Source organism: Serinus canaria, chromosome 15 (genome assembly GCF_022539315.1).
Source record: "Serinus canaria isolate serCan28SL12 chromosome 15, serCan2020, whole genome shotgun sequence".
Lineage (NCBI taxonomy): Eukaryota > Metazoa > Chordata > Aves > Passeriformes > Fringillidae > Serinus > Serinus canaria.
The window spans coordinates 3,037,463-3,056,805 of NC_066329.1; the positions used below are offsets into that span (position 1 = coordinate 3,037,463).

General features: G+C 41.9%; 2 protein-coding genes across 2 annotated transcripts in view; one reads left to right on the forward strand and one right to left on the reverse strand.

The window, feature by feature from the left end:
• Window positions 1-3,144, reverse strand: part of GNAZ (G protein subunit alpha z) — a 49,955-nt gene extending 46,811 nt beyond the window's left edge. The window contains exon 1 of the mRNA XM_009092259.4: window positions 2,875-3,144. The gene's annotated coding sequence lies outside the window, so the exon portion shown is untranslated. The remainder of the gene's footprint in view (window positions 1-2,874) is intronic.
• RSPH14 (radial spoke head 14 homolog) overlaps window positions 1-19,343 on the forward strand; it is a 71,493-nt gene extending 52,150 nt beyond the window's left edge. Inside the window, exons 4-6 of the mRNA XM_009092546.4 lie at window positions 16,412-16,637; window positions 17,968-18,104; window positions 19,084-19,343. Coding sequence (XP_009090794.1) covers window positions 16,412-16,637; window positions 17,968-18,104; window positions 19,084-19,343 — 623 coding nt within the window. The remainder of the gene's footprint in view (window positions 1-16,411; window positions 16,638-17,967; window positions 18,105-19,083) is intronic.

The following is a 19,343-nucleotide window of genomic DNA, read 5'->3' on the forward strand; positions in this document are numbered from 1 at the left end:
ACATAGGCCAAGATTATGATTTTTAAGGGCCTTTGAATAAGTTTTCTCTTAAAAAAAAGAAAATAGTTGATTGCTTGTGTAGAAACTATTACTGCTGACAGTGGGTACTGTCAGCCTTAACATGGGAATAACACTCCCACTTTCTCAGTAAAAAACATGATTCAAATAACTGAGACTTTATGTATTAGTTTACTGAATTTGTCATTGAGCCTGCGACCTCACTGAAACCAACTACAAAACTGATCAACGTTGCTGTTCCCAAAGGCAAGGGAGAACCTGATCAGTGAAACTGTGTGTGCTGGGCTCTCTCCAACTGAAATGGAGAGAGCCCAGCACACAACTACAAAACTGATCAACGTTGCTGTTCCTAAAGGCAAGGGAGAACCTGATCAGTGAAACTGTGTGTGCTGGGCTCTCTCCAACTGAAATGGAGAGAGCCCAGCACACAACTACAAAACTGATCAACGTTGCTGTTCCTAAAGGCAAGGGAGAACCTGATCAGTGAAACTGTGTGTGCTGGGCTCTCTCCAACTGAAATGACAAAACTTCCAGGGCCAAAACTTTAGCAGAAATAGCCAGATTCAACTCTCATTTTCAGTTACATAAATCTGAAGAATCTCTTCTGAAATAAGTGGGATTACTGTGATTTAACCCAAAGGAATTGAAAGTATTTTTCTTTAATTCATGGAGGGGGAGAGAGAAAAAAGCATCATTTCCATGTATTGCCTCACCCCTGTGTATCAAGCAAGGCTGCTGTCAAAATCCTTATCTGCTTAAGCTGGAGAGGAAGAGCTGACTTCACCATTGAAGGATTTGAGCTTTTATTACCTACTGAATTTTCTGTTATCCTTATCCCCTTCCCCACTGCTTAGCAAGTAGATTGCTTAAGAAGGGACAAATTTCTATCTACACTTCTTAAAATTTAACATACCTTGTTCCATCAGTGCATAGTCAGAACTGAGACAACCAGAACACTTTCACTTCAGTCCTTCAGAGCTACCTGGCTGGTTATTTTTAGATTATCAACACTAAATTCAAAACCAAGGTCTGCAACTGAAACGTGAAACTGTTCTGGAGGCTTACAAAATTCAAGGTAGTACCTTGAATTTTGTAAGTAGTACTTACTCAACTCTTCTCACCAGTGGCCTGTGGAGTGACAAGCACATAATCTCAGCCAGAGGTGTAGCATTCTTTATGTAGCATGCAGAGTTTATTCCTCTCTGTAAGGTCCATTGTCAGAGTGAAATTTCCATGCCTTGCACAGAATTAATCAGCTTTTCTTCCTTATAAGCATGCATATGTACACAGAAGGGGTTTCTTCTCTGAAAATGCAATCAGTGCTTTGGTAGCAAAAGATAAGTTTTTCTCCTATATATGCCTTCTAACTAAGAGGTTTTCTTTTGATTACACCTGCCACAGGCTTCTTGAAGACTGGATCTTCATCCTTCTGTACACATAGGCCTCTCGTCTGATAATGTCCTTAATCCAAGGGCAGGGATCTGTGCTTTTTGCATGATAGCTTCCAAACAAATGATTTGATGGAGACAGCCACGTTAATGGCAAAACCCTCTCTGTTCTGCAGAGCTGTGTCTGCTCAGCTGTCAAATCTGTGCCTGTTGAAGAAAAGTGAGGATTTCTGCCTATAACAGCACCTAAGGCATCAGCTCGGACTTCCAACGTCTATATCCATAAAGTCAGACAAAATTTCCCCTAGGTCCAAAATACACACTCATTTTTTGGCCCTTTGTGATCCACAAGTAGGTACTCACAGCACCTGACCTGCTGTTGTAACCTTTATAGATGAGATGTTGATGGCCACCCGAAGGGTGTGACCCACAATGGCGCGAAACACTGAGCCCAAATAAAAATCAATTTGTGGGTGTGAGGCTATCAGAAAATGGATATAAACAAATATAAAGAAATGCTGGGGGGAAATCTAGTGATTTTTTTCTCAAATCTTCCCAGGAAAATGTTGAGATAGGTCAGTATCTTGCAGAATAAACACTGCAAGAACACACGTTAAACGGCTTCTACAGTGAAACAGCCAAAAGCAGATCAGATCAGTTCTGTGAGCAGAAATTAAACTGACATCTATTTGTCTGCAGCTCTCTCAGCTAACATTGAAGGCTTGGAGGTTTTGTGTATGAAGCACTCACCCAAAAAGCAAATGCAAATGCAAAGATACCAAAAAACTTGTGGTTCACAAGTGCAGATGGGAGCCGTCCACAGGTGCAGATTAATATGAACCCTCCTCATTCCTTCACATGCTTGGGCACACACAGAGAGGGAACGCATCCAGGCTCTGCAGAGCCACACATCCTTCCAATGAGCACATGAGACTGCTACCAGGAGGACTTATTACAGAAATTTGGCAGCAGGAGTCTTTTCTGGTAGAATGTTATCCAGGCTGCATTTCCCTGGGAGGAGGTGCTACATAGCGTGGAGGTTCTTCTCCCAACAGGCAGAATCTAATGAATTATCTTTCCGAATCATTAAGGGAACACAACAGATCTTTTTAAGGCTCAGGTATTGGCTATTAATGGGTTACAATTCAGGCTAGGAAAGGGAGACCACTTAATTTTTAGAAGAAGGGCCCAAGCTGAAGCAGTAGCTAATAGAAGGCCGGTATCCCTTGAGAAGGTCATTTTCACTGTATCAGCAGCCTGCCTCCCCTTACTATTTTTTGTCTACACACAGCGAAATGTTCCTACCTCACAGTGACACTCATATTTTTTTTTATCCAGCAGAAGCATAGCTTATTGTTTCATAATGACATCTTTTCCTTCTTGCTATAGAAGTGCTTTTTTTTTATTTTGGAAATGTTCCTCACTGAACTGATTTAAGAGAGAAGGAAATGCGGAATATTGCACTCACCTCTCCAGCACCAGGCAGGCAGCCTCCACCTCCTCAATCCATCAGTACAAACGCTCGCATCCACTGACGCCTCTCCTCTGCTTTGGCCCTTTTTCACATCAGCATCTGTGATTTGCCGAGCAGACACACCACGACTGCAGGGACTAGCCCCGCAGCCCCAGCAGGAGCAGGAACCTGCCCTTTCCCATCTTCTCCCTAGAAAACACAACCGTAAAAACCCGGGCTGTTCTAAAGGCGGCCGTGGGAGCACTTGTCCGGCGGCCCCCCGCGGGAGACAGGGAGGTGCTCCGCGCTCTCGCCGGGGAGCCGGGCAGGGGGAGCGCGGGGCTGGCGCTGGAGGAGGAGCCGGAGCCGCCAGCCCGTTTCCACGCCAACGGCGGGGGTACCGCGGGCGGGGCGGCGGCGCGGCCGGCGGGCGGCTCCGCTCCGGCTCCGGCTCCGGCTCCGCTCCGGCTCCCGCCCGGGGGGCGGCCGGGCCCGCAGCCCCCGCAGCCCCCGCCCCGGCGCGGCGCAGAAGGAGCTGGGTGTTGGCGAGGGGTTTGTGGCTCCTTCCCGGCTCGTACGCTCCGCTGCACTCGCGCGTTACATAATGTGCGGGTTCAGACGTGCCGCGGGCTCTGCCTCTGCACAACTGCATCCGCACCCGGGGCCGCTCCGCGGGTCCATGTTCGCTGCAGCGCGGCAGTGCCCGGCTCTGGCAGCGCCAGGAGTTCTAGGATCGATTTCACAGTGCGTGTGTTAGGGAGAACCAGTCACATACATGTTGGAAGGATACGGTCAAGGGTAAAGGGAGAAAAAACAGTTTCTTTAGTTACACGGAATTTATCTACTGTTTGCTTTCCGCTTTTACCGTCACTCAGCTGCTCTCAGTACTGGGCGTAGATTTTTTTTCTGATTTTCCCCTTCTGCCTTTTACATTTGTGTATGTGTATTTTACTACAGCTCTTTTTAAATTAACGATGAGTATCGTTTTCTTTTTATCTCATTAATGGATTTACCCGATTCATATTTTACATTTTTCTTAGTGTCTTTTTCCTTTTGGCTACAATACTAGTTGCACTGTTGAATCTGCAGTCCTGATCAAGTAGCTGATTTCTCCCTACACTGCTAATTTTATAAGCTTGATTTGTAACTGATACACTTCTGCTGGAGATAGCAACAGACTCTCACACACAGACGGGATGCAGGCATTTTTTCCCACAATAAGGTTCACATAATACAAAGCAGAAAGCGTCTGATTCCTGTAAATGATATCACTTCCAGTACTGATACTATCAGCAGAGCTGTAGCATTGATGAATTATAATAATGAAATAATTCCATGTAAAAATCAGTAAACCATCTTGAAGAAAATTTCCTATAATAAGGAATATTAGGTGTCGTTCACATTAGAAGAGTTTGCCAGCACATCTAGACTGGCAAATTTGTTCCAGTAAAATTTGCTAGAAAATAAATGTCATACACATAACTTGCATTGTTCTCCCAGCAAAACAAGAATACTCAAATCATAATTTTGACCTGCTTTAATAAAAATATTTCTGCGGTCTTATTTTGAAATTTTAGCTTTCAACATACATGCACAAACATCTCAGTGCATTTAGAAGATCAGATAGTGGGCAATTTAAAACTTTTAAGTGTTTTGTTTTTCATGTATACTCTTTAGTTGCAAATGCATAAATCCCTGATATAGTTATGTTGGCAAGGGAATAGAATAAAAAAAAAGTATCTGTGGTAACTGAGTAGTCTAGATAATAGGATAAAAGAACAATAACAAGGTGTACAGGTTTAATCTGCAATTCCAGAAAGAACAAGTAGTTACTATAGAAACTGTCACATTACATGTATCTTTAGCATAGTACTGATATGTGAGAAAAGGCACCTTGCACACACTAACCAACTGTGGCAGAAATAAAGCACCAGCCACCATCACCCTGGCTAGGACGATCATCGTTCACATGCTGTCTACACAGAGAGCAGCTTTAGGCACTTTCCACTGCTAGAACAGAGCACCTGCTTTCCTCCAGCTTTGGGGGAGGCACCAGAGCATAGATCAAATGTTGGCAGTGAAGGAGTTACAAACATGCAGTACCTGAGTAACGGGACAGGTCTGAGAAGTTTAGGAGCTATTATTTCAACACCATCATATGGGAGCTTTCTGTTGATTAATGGCAGAGTTAAAAACTTGTCTGAAAAATGCCTCAGCAGATATGTCTAAGTTTTCTTCAGTTTTGCTGGTCCTGCATCCAGAAATCCTCAATTAGGGCCTTTCAGCGTGTATTGATTGCATTACCTGTAGTTAAGCTCCCACAGGAATTTAAAGAGAAATAAGTCTCCAAATAGCCTGGACAGGTGATTAAATGCCAAAGTCAAACAGCACAGAAATCCAGGTCCTTAGCCCAGGACTCTGAATGTTGTGCTCTGTAAACAGATAGACTGAATGCACAGAAATAACTATAGAAAGTGAATCATTTGTGTGGAAATACAAAGAGTAATTTTAGGGACCTGTGCAATCTGACTGGATTTCCATTTCCTCATGTCAGTCAAGTCACCATTTTTGCCCCACCAGAGCAGGCTTGAGTTTGGAGGGAGCAGTGTTTGACTGCTGAGGTGCAGCATCCCAGACACGACCTCCTGGGCTCATTGGCTACACCAATTTCACTCAGCTTGCCTGTGCTATTCATTAACCAAAAGGCAAAGCCTTGCCTGTTTACTGCTGCTTTCTGCTGGATCAATCAAAATAGATGCATTCATACATGTTTATTTTGAAGACAATAGTGCTAAACCAAAAATGTGCTCTTAAGTGGAAAATCCCATAGGGATTTTCTAATCAATTACCCTTTATTGTACCATGACAACATGAAAATATTTATATGCACACATGCAATGTTCTTGGTGAATGTACATCTCCAAATGATAGAGGGCAAATTGAGAGGCCACATCTGGTCTCTAATAAAAATATAATAGAAGAAATTTTGTATTTCATTCAATCTTCTACCAAACACTCTCTTTTTAACAAGCAATTGTAGATCTGGGTTAGATATTTATAGACAGGTCTGTGATTCTCTCAGCATGAAGAACTGAACAGAACATTTAAAGAAGAATAAAAGGGCTGTATTTTTATTTTTAACCATTTTTCTCACGTGGAAGAGTTTAAAATAGCATCATGTACAGATGATTGGGATCTGATATTTATATCTATCTGATGTATTGTTGCTTTGCATCAGTGACTGTGAGATAGTGGGGAAAAAATCATGAATGCACCTTCTATCAGGTGGTATCAGCCTGACCTCATTTGGCCTCATCATTTAGGATGAAAATTCACTTTCTACCAGGATTTCACCCTTTTATCTTCTCTCACCCTTCAGGTAACTGAGGATTTTGCTTAATATCAGCAGTTTACTCTTCCTATGAGAGCAAATCGTGAGAGCCATTTGAGAATGTGAACCCAGACAATGCATTGCATCTAACATCACAATCAATAAAAAAAAACTTCTTAAAAGAAAACAACAACCAAACCCTGAAAATGTTGAGTGCTTTACATCCCTCCCTTCACAGTTCTATTATGTACCTACTGTGTGTGCAGCTCATTGTTTCAGCTGCTGCATCAGCAGTTGCAACTGAAGCCAAGCTGAGAAAAACAAACACTAAATCCAGCGGCTGGATCTCCCAGAGCCCTGGAAAATACCTTGGCTTTCCTGTGCAGGAAACTTTCCACAGCAGTCCTTGCTTATCCTAAGCTTTGGGATGGATCCATGCACTCCTATTCCTTCAGAGCCTCCATGGGCAGAAAGCTACAGTGACACTGTGAAACAAGATAAAGGACAATTCTTTGTAAAGAGCCTGTCCTTCAAGGCTACATTATTATGTTATTAAAAAAAAAGTGAATTAGTGTTCATTTTTCACTATCAAGGGCAAAGGAATGGGGGAAAAACCAAAACAAAACCCTTCAAACATTAACCCAAATTGGGGATCACTTAGTAAAGTATAAACAAAGGATCTGTGAAAGTTGAACAGAAAAAATCACTTGAGATCAAAATACAGAAATCTTTGTGAATTACACCAGGAGATGCAATTAAAGAGTGCCAGGAATTTTTTGAAACCAAAGCTTTTAAAACAAATTGTACCAGCTTCAGATCTTCTGTTAAGGTGGTCTGAGCAACAGGTTGTTGGTTATTCTTGGGGTCCCCTCTTCCCTCCTGCAATCTTCCTGGTTGGAAGTTTTGCACTTCATAAGAGTAAATAAATATTCACTGAAGAGTGGCTTGAAAGTAGGTCTCTCCCACTTGAGGACATCAGTAGGTGTTTAGTGGGGGTTTAAAATTTTTTGTAATAAACAAACAAAAGTATATATATTAATTTCAAATATATTTAGTTTTGCCACTTATGTTCTTACCAGATGAAGAAGTACCAAACTGGGCCCTCAGAAAGATTATATATCATTTAATAGATACTTGGAAAAAATGTTCTAATTGGACTTCACATTTTCTTGTGTCCTTTAAGCATGGTAATTCCACTGCATGTAAGAATCACAAGATATAACTACAATTTCATCAGGCACTGTTATTTATGTGTTCTATAACCTCCTTGTGTCTGATACACAGAAATTATTTGGTAGTTAAAAAAATAAAAATGGGAACAATTTTTTTAAGGACACAAAGGTAATTCTGGGAAGCTATGGAAGAAGAGCTGGGAACATCCAGGTAGCTTTACTATGGGGACTTCAAATGCCAGTCCAGTTCTTAAAAAATTTGTAATATTGCAGTCAGGACTAAGTAATTGGTTTAGACAATTGTTCATTTACTCAGCATGAGACCACAGGTGGTTTTGCATCTACATAAACTCTGAGAGTTTCCCATCTATGTACCAGCCCACTTATAGAAAGTACAAACTCGACACAAAGTGTGTTCTCTGTTTCTGTTTAACAGTGGTTTGAATCCTCTGTATATAATGTTCTAATAGATAACACATAAGTAGTACTGTTGAAGTGTCTGTGCTTAATCTGGCATGTTTACAGAAGCTAGACCTAATATTTTAGTGCAAGTTAAGTAACAGCTTCATTTTGCTGTTGTGCCCAACATTTACTGGGGAGGTACTTTAAAAAACAAATCATCCTCAAAGCAGCCCACACTTTGGTAGGCTTGTATTCAATTAGGGGTTTTGAATTTTTCACTGCTTGAAATAAAATGTAGGCTAAAAGACACTGGGAAGCACTGTGGTAGAGCCTCAGTCTGGACAGAATGCAATTCTCATTGAGTACAGGAAGCAGTTTGCCTTAAGAACATGGCTTCCCATGGAAAACATGAAATCTGCAAGAAGCAGTCTGAGTGGAGAGGGGAGGCTCAATCTGCTCTTCCACCCAGCTCCACTCATGTTGTGCAGCCATCTGGGCCTGTGGTTCCAATCAAGATGTGTTTCTTCTGCTCTCATTTCAAACAAAATTGCCAAGCCAGAGCATCTGAAGCAGAAAAGGACTTCACCCACGTGTAGTACTGTATTCTTCTTTTCAGGAGGTTTTATCAGTTCTCACCAGTCAGTTGTGCTCACTTGGCATCAGTGGAAGCAGTGTGAACTGTAGGATAAATTTGTCTTGTTGCAGCTTTGCCAGCAGGCCTGACCAGCAAACAGAAGCACTGGATTTGTCAGCACTACAATTTCTCCAGTTCCTTCTTCTTTGAAATGTCTATCAGGTAATTTTTGAAATAACATAACATATCATATAACACATAACACATATCTCCTCCCCTTCTAACAGTGGAGAAAATGTAAAAAAGAAATGCTTCCACAACTAGACTGAATTTATATTCCCATTAATTTCTTCCTGTTTTCTTTGACCACTATTTGCAGTCTTTCAGTCTGTTCAGTTTTCAGTCTGTGCAATGATTCATATCTTCAAAGCAAGTTTATGTTAATTTTCAGGACAAAATTCTTCAGAATCTGACACATTATTAATTTTAGATATTTGGTTGCTTTAAGCCTCTCATTTTTAATGTTTGGCAGTATTATAATCAAATCTCTGTAGGAAACATTCTCATTCATATACCTCTGTTTCTGATGGATTGCCATTGAATTGTACTATGGAAGTTCAGAGAATACTTTCACCACCTTAATGACATATTTCTCCTAAGGAACAAAACTGAAAAATCTGTTCTTTAATGCCTGAGCATTTGTGGGGTTAATTCACTGGTTACAGAAGGTGAACCTTAAAGATAACCAAGATGTTCTAATGGTCACTTGGCTGTGTAATGCCATTTTGTAATGCAGAATTCCAGTTGCAGAGGTATAACTTCCAGGTATAGAAATTTAAGATAGTTGAGAAAACTTCTTTTAGAACTTCATTCATTTTACTTTAATTATTTGGCACTCTGCCCCAAAAGAGAAAAGATTTATTTTTCTTTCAACCTATTTTCTCAGCAGAAGTTCTAAAAACTTGCAATTCTGCATTGCTCTCACATTAGAAGCTTGTAAGACAGTTGGACTTAAAATATCTTTTCGTTAGTAAACTGGCTCTGAGTTGTTTCTCAGATGTTCAACTGACTTGCCTGAAACAAACGTTTGCCTCCCTCCTCCCCAGCCAGCCAGACAATAATCTCTGGAGGAAATGAGCTCTCACACATCTTTACAAACCCCTGTGACAAGGCAGACCTTTCTCCACAGGAATCTCTAAAAATTGCCACAATGGAAGTAATAACCATATGAATGTTTGTCAAATTGATAATGTCATGTTCACCTTACAGCATCAATTTTTCTGTGACTGAAGCTTGCTACAGGAACTGGAAACACTTGATGTACGTGCTTGGTATAAAGTACAAAGTCCAAGATTTAAGTCAGTGTTTGTGGATGTGCCAGCCCAGGTTCTCTTCAGAATGTTTTCTGTCAGGCACAGTAAATCCACTGCCTCCTGTGAACGCTGTATGACCCAGTGGGTACTTGTGGAAGGGAGAATTCAAGAGGCTTTTATGGTCAAAGGCTGCACTGCTCCCTCTTAATTCATCTTAGAACTACTTGTGTCCATCACTGACCAGCAGAAAACAAGGACAAATTCTGACTTGGAAAATCTGAAATGGGATAGCCTCAGTGGCTGAGGCTCAGCTTTTTGGGAGCAGTTATCTTAAGGCTTTAATTTTCTCTACACTTATTGATCTGAGGACTTTGGCACGAGTAGTGCACATGTCAGATTGTTTTCCTTCCTCCATGCACTTTGGCAAAGTCTTCCCTGTAGAGGAAATTAATAAATTTCAGGGTGACATTTCCTTCTTCATCTAAAAGAGCAAGGAAAAAACCTCCAACCCTCTGGGTGAATTTTTACAAATTTTTTCTTTGATTTTTATTATTTTTAGAAAATTATAACAATATTTTGTCAGGGAAATAAAATCCAAGCAATGTCCCAATTTCTGGGATCAATCTGCATGGAAGATCAGTGACATGCATGCTGTGTGTGTGTACATTCACAGTTTGGGTACATATGATGACTGTGAGGGTGTCTATAGGAAGTTACAAATTCAGAAAACTTAGAGAAATTTACTTTAGAGGGAGGTGCAAGCACCTGGAATTCCAAAGGGCTAAATAAAACCCCTGCAAAAGATAGCACAGCTTATCCTCAGCTTACAGGCAGACTACCAACAACTTGAGCTAGGCAAAAAATAATTTCACCTTCATTTTGATTGTTTGCTTTCTTGTATATGATAACAAGTCACTATAGTTTCAGCAAAAGAAGGAAAAGTTGCTTTCCCTGTGGACACTGCCTTCAGATTGCACATGAATGAGCAGCAGTCCAGGGTTGCTGGGTTATGCACTGTCACAACAGAGAACACCTTTCATTATTTCCATCTTTGTTTGGGGGGATTTCCTACTGAAGGATCTGACACTGCCTCAGTCAGAATGAGGGGGCTGGTCTTGGTCAGTTATTGATCTTGGACTGTAGCTGGTTCTTGTACAAAAACAGAACCCAGGCTTTATTTCTCATTTTGGATAATTTCTATGTGAAACACAAGTCTATTCTATCTAATTCATTCTCAGAGTTTTTAGAGATATGATAGAATACATTCTGCAGACTAAAATTTTTTAATTATTTAGATACTATTCCTCTTTTCATTGGCAATGAATTATTTAAATAATTAAATCCATTCCTTTCAAGCAGGTGGTCACAGGCAGTCCTAGTTACTATCAAAATGACAATTTTTTTTAAGTAACCTGTTTCTTGGATTTCTAAATTATACCAGAGTAGCTAATGCAGATATATCAGGTGTAGTTTCTATGTTCATTTTTTTCAGCGGTGCTTTGATATTACAATTGCACACACTCAAAACAAAGTTTCTAAAAACAAAAACAAGATATGCAGGAATCTCTTTCATTCTTTACTGAGGCTTAGGAACCTCTTGTTTATCAGTCCAATCTTTCCTGTTCCTTGTTAATGCTGGAAACATTTGGGGTTTTTAAATCATCCCAGAGGCAGTCACATTATGTGCTCCTGCAGGGTACTGCTGACTTTTTAATATTTTTATGACCTTAATTTCTGTCATATCTTTTATTCAGACAGCATCCTAAAATCCTCAGTATTGGAAAAATTCTCATTGGCTTCAAAAGCAGATCACATAATACTTTTATAAAGCTTATAAAGTTTTATAAAGCTCTTGTATTTTTAATGAAGATCTGGCAGACACTGCTGTTGAGGTTGTGATTCTGTACCTGGTGAATCCCTAGGGCTCTTATAAGATAAATGCCTCCAGCCAATGCTTCCATTTGAAATTATTTGATACAGAATTGTTTACTATTTCTAGTCTGATCCAATCTCTGCAGTGTTTTCCTCAGTTCTCTTAATATCCCAGTAGTTCTTCAGTTCATGTAAACAGAGACTTCCCACCCCCCAGTCCTTTCAGATAAGAGATGGCCTCAGTCTCTAGGCACTGCCATCCTTTGGGACTCTGCTGTTTGTTCCTGTTAAATTGTCATGGAGAGACAGAGACCTGTTCTTGCAAAGAAGAGCAAAATATTCTGATTTTCAAGGAGGTCAAGAGAATTATCCTCTTCAGGTAGGAGTCTTGGTGAAGCTGATGGGTTCTAGCAGGTGAGCTGTAGTTCATTGGATGTGGTCTGCCTCCTGCTCCAAACCAGAAAGCTCAGCCCAGTTTTATAGTATTCCTAGTATTATATTTTATAGTATTCCTAGTATTATATTCAATCTGCTCCCTGACACAGCCTTATTGCTGGGAGCACTGAGAATCAAAATGCTGAATCTTAACATTAAATAAGCTACTACAAGGTTCATAAACTGTGCTCATGTGACAGGTGACTCAGAGATTTTCCCAGAATAAATTATATTTTTTCCATTTAAACAGTAGTGAACAAGGAGTCATTAAGGAAGGTGTGCAGGGGCAGCATCCCCTGTGCTCAGCTTGTCACTCAAAGTGTCACTCTTGGCACCAAGGGAAGCATCACCCAGCAGTGTTAGCCAGTGTCTGTGATAAATGGTGGCACTCACAGGGGTAATAAACCCTTTCTTCCCTCTGAAATGCTGATAAACTATTGCAGGGCAAGTGAGAGAGCTGCTGCTCTGGGAGTTTAGGCAGGATCTCTTGGCTCCTCAGTCAGTGAGCTCCCCCAGGGCTGTGCCAGCTGGCTGTGGTGCCAGGCAGCAGATTCCCTTCCCATAGCTCTGCTTTGCTTTTCCTGGGTGCCCCTTCCTAAGCACAAATGCCTTTACTGAGCATTTCAAATACTTGTGTGACCATTGCAGAGACACATCAAAGGTGCCAACAGAGATTCATATTCCAGAGAATCTGTGTTACCATATTATTTTTCTGTGTTCTATTACACCAATCATCACTTTGTGGCCATGCATGAGGCACATGCTTCAGACCAGACCATTCTGAGTTGAAAACCAACATTTTCAAGGAAAAGGATTTGCAATGTGATTTGATTTATGTAATTGAAAACAAAAACAAAACACCATTCTTATGTGCTGTAAATAAGTCCTTCATCTTCTACTAAATTTAACTTGTTTACATGCCCTGCAGCCATACTCAGAGAACAGAATAAATGGCAACTCCTCTTTGGGCCTATTTGAAAAAAAATCAGGAAAGGGAGGATGACAGTGGCCAGACAGTTATGAGAAGGAAGAGATGAGTGCTGAGATAAAAAGCAGCCCAAGGGAAGATTACAAGTTCTCAGAAAAACAGATCAATAGTGACGCTAACTATGCAGCTGCAAATGCAACTATTTGCATTTTGAAAACATTTTTCCCAATTACTTCACTGAGCCCAGGGTATCTAGAACACTCTCTGCAATAGACAAAACCCTTTTGAAGGGGCAGTATTTTAATGAAAAAGTCAATATCCTGAGGATGCCACTGTATTTTTCAGTACAGGACTACTCAAAACTCCAGCTTACCTTCGCCTCCCATTGCTCACGCAATAAGATCCAAGGATCTGAGACCTCTCTCATTTACAAGTGACTCCCAGACAACTTGCCACTGATTTTGCCTCCTCCCTTTTCCCTCCTTAGACCTTTCAACCTGTGGGTCCCCTGGGAAAATCATGACTAATTTCCACATGGAAATTTCAGTCTCAGTGTTAGGTAGTCTCTTTTTGTTGTTGTTGATGGCCTTTCCTCTCCACCCTCTTTCTCTTCACCACACTGAGACTTTTGACAAGGTCAAACAATTCATCTTGATTTCTATATTTATATCTGGGAAGCTCCCTCTCATAGCACAACAGCATTTGAGCTCAGACAGCTTGACAAAAACAGTAGACAAGAAAGCTCCTGGTAGAGAGACCCAGCCTGGAAAAACAAAATCAATTTATAAAAAGCATTAGAACATCCCAAGTGTGCACACAAAATGAGCACCAGTAGCCCCAGAATAAATACTGGTTAATGGCTGTACAAAATCAAAGCTGTTCTAGACAACACTGTACAGTACCTCAGCAGCTGATGGACACAGACCCAAAGTGGCTTTGTGGGGTTTCACACCCAGGACTGCAGTGCCACAGTAAAGGCCAGCAGCAAAAGAAGACATGAAGTGCAATGAATGAAGGATGACTGAGGCAAAGAAAGTCAATAAACATTAACTGGAAGGAATAAAGCCAAAGGCAAGTGAAAGCAGCCCTGGCTGCATGAATGTATTGGTGGAATACATTAAAGATAATTGAAACACCCAGACAGAAAGAAGTGAAACGTGAATGCTGGTTATAATTCCTGGCTGTATGATGATGAAATGATCAAGAGAATTGAGAAACTTAGCAAGGAAGTCCTGAAAAAGAGGGAATTGCAGCAAAGTGAAAATAAAACTTAACACGATGGGTTAAAAAATGGCTGGTAAGTGTTTGAAAGGAAGGACAAAAACCAGGCAAGAGCCAAGCACAGCTCCCAGCACGAGGGAGGCAGAGGGAATGCTACAGCAGCAGTTGTTACAGACAGATGGAAAGTTAAGTTAAATCAAGGTTTCTCTGGGCTCAAACCAGAGTGTGTCTGCACTGTGCAGAAAGGGTTTGCTTATGACTGCCCCAAGGAACACTGGGATCCATGTGAGTTAAAGCTACACACAGGTGCTTGTGACAGGCAGTGTGAGCCTCAGGCTGTCACATCTGATTTATTGCTCTTCCTCTGAAACTGTACCTCCCAAAGTGACATTCTGTACTGATTTCCACCCAGAATTTAGAAGTGCCTGTGACTGTGGTGGTGACTGTGAGCAATCTGGGGATCCCAATTCCATGCACTCAGGCCATACAGTTTGTTTTCATGAAAAACTTTGGAAGGAGCTTTAAAAGTTGCCTTTGAAAAATCTTGTATTTCACAGGCCATTTCAAAAAACTTTTGGGAAGTGTAGCTAAAGGAATTCTGGATATGATTGAACTGCTTTAGTTTGCTTCCTTGGGAGCAGTTCACTGGTGGGTTCCCTACTGCCTGGCATTCCATGAGGCGTGGAGAATTCCCAGACTTATCCCTGCTGCTGTCTAACCTGCCAAAACCTTTCTATACCTACAATGTACCAGCCAAACTCCAGCAATCCTTGTCAAGAGGGTTGGTGCTGGTCATGGACAAGCTGGGCCTCCTTCCCAAGGGACCCTCCAACAGAGCCCTTTGCAGAGCAATAGTGCAGGTGTCCTTTATCACATCCTTCTGCAGGAACAGTATAAATGGCTGGAGTTACTCTTTGACAAATTTCAAGGGCTGGAGTTACTCTTTGACAAATTTCTTTTGTTCCTCCAGGGAACAATATAGGGTTGGTTGGGTTTTTTTCACAGTGAAAGCAGCAACTCCCCTGTGTAGTGACACACAGAGCCACAGCTTCAAAGAACATTATTCCACTTTCCTTTCCTGCTTTGCCTTTCTGGCACAAGGAGAAATCCTTGTTTGTAAAATGCTGTTAGCTTTCAGTGTGAATTGTCTTGGAACTGGTTTTCCTTATTTATTTGAATTCTCACAGAAACTGACCTCCAAATGTAGCACAGGTAGTAAAGCTGTAATATCACCCCAAGGCATTTCTTGGCTGTATAGCGTGGATCCTAACCAGTCAGTACCATAAGAAGTTATTCAGTATTTGCAAAGCCTCAGAAATATGTACAACAGAATAACTCTAGGTTAGAATCCTGGTTTTCACCCAATTATCAAGGTGAGGGATTTCTCTTATGCACTACCAAGGGTCATTAAAATGTCTTTCCCACTTGTCTCTGCTGTGAAGATTTGAAAATACCTTGATGACTCTTATCCACAAAACTTCCTTATCTAACCACATATGAATCACTTTGAAAGGAGCCACATTTCTCATAGCAACCAAAGAATCAGTCTTAGCAACAAGACAAGCTGGAGAATTTTGTTTTCACATAGTTACTCGTGGACAGTACATTCTGCTTTCCCCTGGCATTGCTGTTGCAGTGTTGACTTAGTAAAGGGTGAGAAATGGTACAAATCAGCCTCTTGCTCATAGCAAAGACATCACTTGCTGGGCAAGTTATGATCTCTCTGCCTTTGATGTTATATTTTAGGAGCCAGTGCAGGAGTACTGACTGCTGGAAAGTTCAGAATTTAAATTTTTGCCTTGACAGAACTACTACAAAGAAATGTGTGAGGAAGCTGACAGTTCCCAAAATCTTGACTTCCCCCCACCAGAAACCACCATGGAGAATAAAAGAATGAGCTCTAAAGGCCAACATCTCTGTCTCTCTTGGCATCTGTTCATGTTGAGAACAGTTAGAAAGGCTGCATAGAAGGTGACTTTGTAATGCATATATATTTCCTATATTTTCCTTGCAAGGATAATTTTGGGAGAAATATTACAGAAAAACTGGGAACATCAAAGTTGGTTGTCATGTTGGTTATTACTTGGTATTGATTTCTTTAGAGGAGTTTTGGAGAAGCTTCCCAAAGAAGCAATGCTGAGATGACATTTATAAACAGGGGAGTGTTGGAGTAGTTTCCATCTCTCAATTCCACTTCTGTCTAAGGAAATGAGTTCCCACATGTGTTTTGATCCTCTGAAGAAATTCCAGGTGCAGGTAACTGCACTCAGCTCTCACCTACATTCCTTCCTGTCCCCTCTGCAGGGGCTGGTGGTGTTCTGCAGGCTGGTTTGATTCCCCCCCTGGTCCTGAAGTTGAAGACAGAGTTGGATGAGATCCAGGAGCTGATCCTTGGTACACTCTCCAACTGCCTCCGTGTGGAGGTTTCTGAAGCCCTGGCAGCTGGTGCTGTTGCTGTGCTGAAGGAAAAGCTCTCACACCCATCCACAGCCATCAGGAGCAAAGCAGCCTGGGTCCTCTTAGAAATCAGGTAAAGAAACATCTCTAATGCTTAAGTCCAAGAAAGAACTAATTCTTTCAGGAATAAATTCACAACTAATTCCAGGAGTAAATAAATGCCATTCATTTACAGCTGTGCTCCACTACACACTGAAGCTGCCACATTTCACATGTAAAGCACTATCAGCCTGAATGCACACATGGGTGCATTCAAAAACAAAATGAGACACATGGGGCTTAAAAAATTCCTAACTGCTAGAAATCACTGAAGAAAGCAGATGCTGATCAGTCATTCCTTCTCCTTCTGTTTGTTTTCAGTATTGGCAGTGGAATCAGGATTTTTTTCTTGGTACAGCACTGCTAAGAAAAAATTCTTACAGGAAAAATCTTGTAGAAACAGGATTCTGACCACTATGGAGGTAGGGAGAATCTCCCTTTTGTTTTTTGGAAAAGTGCTCTCTCTCAGAAAATTAGAGATCCTTAGAAACTTTCACTGTGATTGAAGACAGAAATAGTTTTCTGCCACAGGTTGCCACATACATCAGTGATGGATCAGAAAAAGCAATCTCTATATTAAATGTGTGTATCAGAGAATGGATGAAAGGAATAACTGAAGTCCACTGTATTGCAATCAGAAAATATAATAAGTGTTCAACAAATGTCTAATTTAAAAAGGTCTGCAGTTGATGCAGTTTACATATCAACTGGCACTACACATTTCCTCATGCCCTATAATAAAGAGAGTTATTAGAGGAAAAGAGTATCATTAACATGAGCCCCAGAAAGAAAGAAAAAATGCAACTGAAATATGGGCATGAGCTACGTTCTAGGACACTGCAATGGCTGGGCCACATTAAATATTCTTCTCATTAGAGGCTGGAAAAAAAGAGAAAAGTGATGTGGGAGAAGAATTCATTTTAGCCCTCTGATTTAGCAGGTTTTTAAATCTCTAGAGGCTTCACCAGCCAGGTTTGTAACTCCATTGCAATTAGGACCAGCAACACCCTTAATCCTACATCCTGGTACATGCAGCTGCCCATCAGTGCCCAGTGTACCATAGAAAGCTTTTTAAAAAAATCCAGATATCACCTAAAAATAACCTAGAACATTGTGAAGCTCATCCAGGCAGGTCGGTGTGGTGTCTCAGGCCTGTGTCAGCAGGTGGATTCGGCAGCCACGGGCACAGCCACCCCTCGGTGCCTCGGGGCAGGACAGTCCCCCCAGGGGGCCCAGCAGCTGTGACAGTGCTGGTGGCACCGGGACAGGGCTGCGCCTCCAGGCGTGCCCAGAGGCCGAGGGGGCGGCACGGGCAGCAGGCACGGCTCAGGCACTCACTCACTTTCCCCACCTACTCTGCACAGCTCTCATGCCGAGGGGAAAATCGCCGTGTGCGAGGAGGAGGTGATTCCTGTGCTGCTGAGCCTGCTGGAGGAGGCGCAGCCCGAAGTCCAAGTGAACTCTACGGGAGCGCTGATGTTTGCTCTTGTTACACCTCAGGGTGAGAGACAGAGGCAATTCTGCTGGGGTACCTCCTGGAAATCCAATTCTAGGGCAACTTAGTAAAAACCATTTGCCCCCTCTACTCCCCAAGTCCTCAGTTTCTGACAATGTTAATGCCAGTCAAAATATTAAGACTGGGACATTTCCTTATCACTGTCTTTAGCAACTATTGCTGCTTCGTCACAGTGCCTGGGGGGGACAGGATATTTCACATTTCATTCCCTCAAGTAGGTCAAGAAGTTATTTATCTACCTCACCTGCATCATTTCCCTCCAGAGGGGGAACATTTTCCACTCAAGTCCAGACCACACAGAGATCCAGAAACCTGGAGCTGCACTGAACCACCAGTGCTCAGCAGAGGAGCACTGCTCTCTGGAAACACTCTGGGATTAAGAGACAGCTCCTCTCTCACAGCTGGGAGAGCAGTGAATATTAATAAGGTCTGTAGCACTCCCAAGTAACTTACATGACACAGAAAATACTAACTGCTAAATTTCCAGGGTGATGAATGAGTAATTAGACATAAAAGACTCAATAACAGCAGTTGTGTTCCAGTCCTCCTCTGCAAACCCTCCTCGGGCTTCCAAAGACAACTCAGGAGTGGATCTCGGTCTTTGAAGTGTTTTTAGAAACGAAAGACTGGAGGATGTTCTTAAGGGCATCTAACAAATTCCACTCCTCACCCCCCTCCAAAACATATTCTATCATTTAGTGCCTCATGTATTTTTGGATAATTTGTTGCAAATGAAATACTAATGTGCAAGACCGATAAAGTGAACCATGAAAGATCTTTTTCCTTAAAAATAAACGGCTGGGAGCCAACCTTGGTCTCTGAAAGAAGAGCATGTTCTACCTCTGTGCACTGCACCTCCTGGGCTGCTCAGAGCTGCAGCCAGGCAGGGCATGGAACGTGTCAGTCCAAGAGGATGATGATTAGATGTCATTACACATTTCAAAGCCACTTTATTTCCCTACAGGGAGATCCTCAGCCATGGGTGCTGCAGCCATTCCACCTTTACTGACGCTGGTTGCTGAGGAAACCAGCAAAGCGCGTTTGAATGCAATCAAAGCCCTCACCCTGCTGGCTGAGCTGCCAGAGGGCCGCCAGACTCTGCTGGAGCACAGGGACACCTTTCAGCGGTGTCTGGATGATCCCAGCGAGGCCGTGCAAAGAGCTGCCGAAATCGCCATCACCGTGATCGACTGGAAACCCTTCTGCAGCCGCGATCTTTTCTAG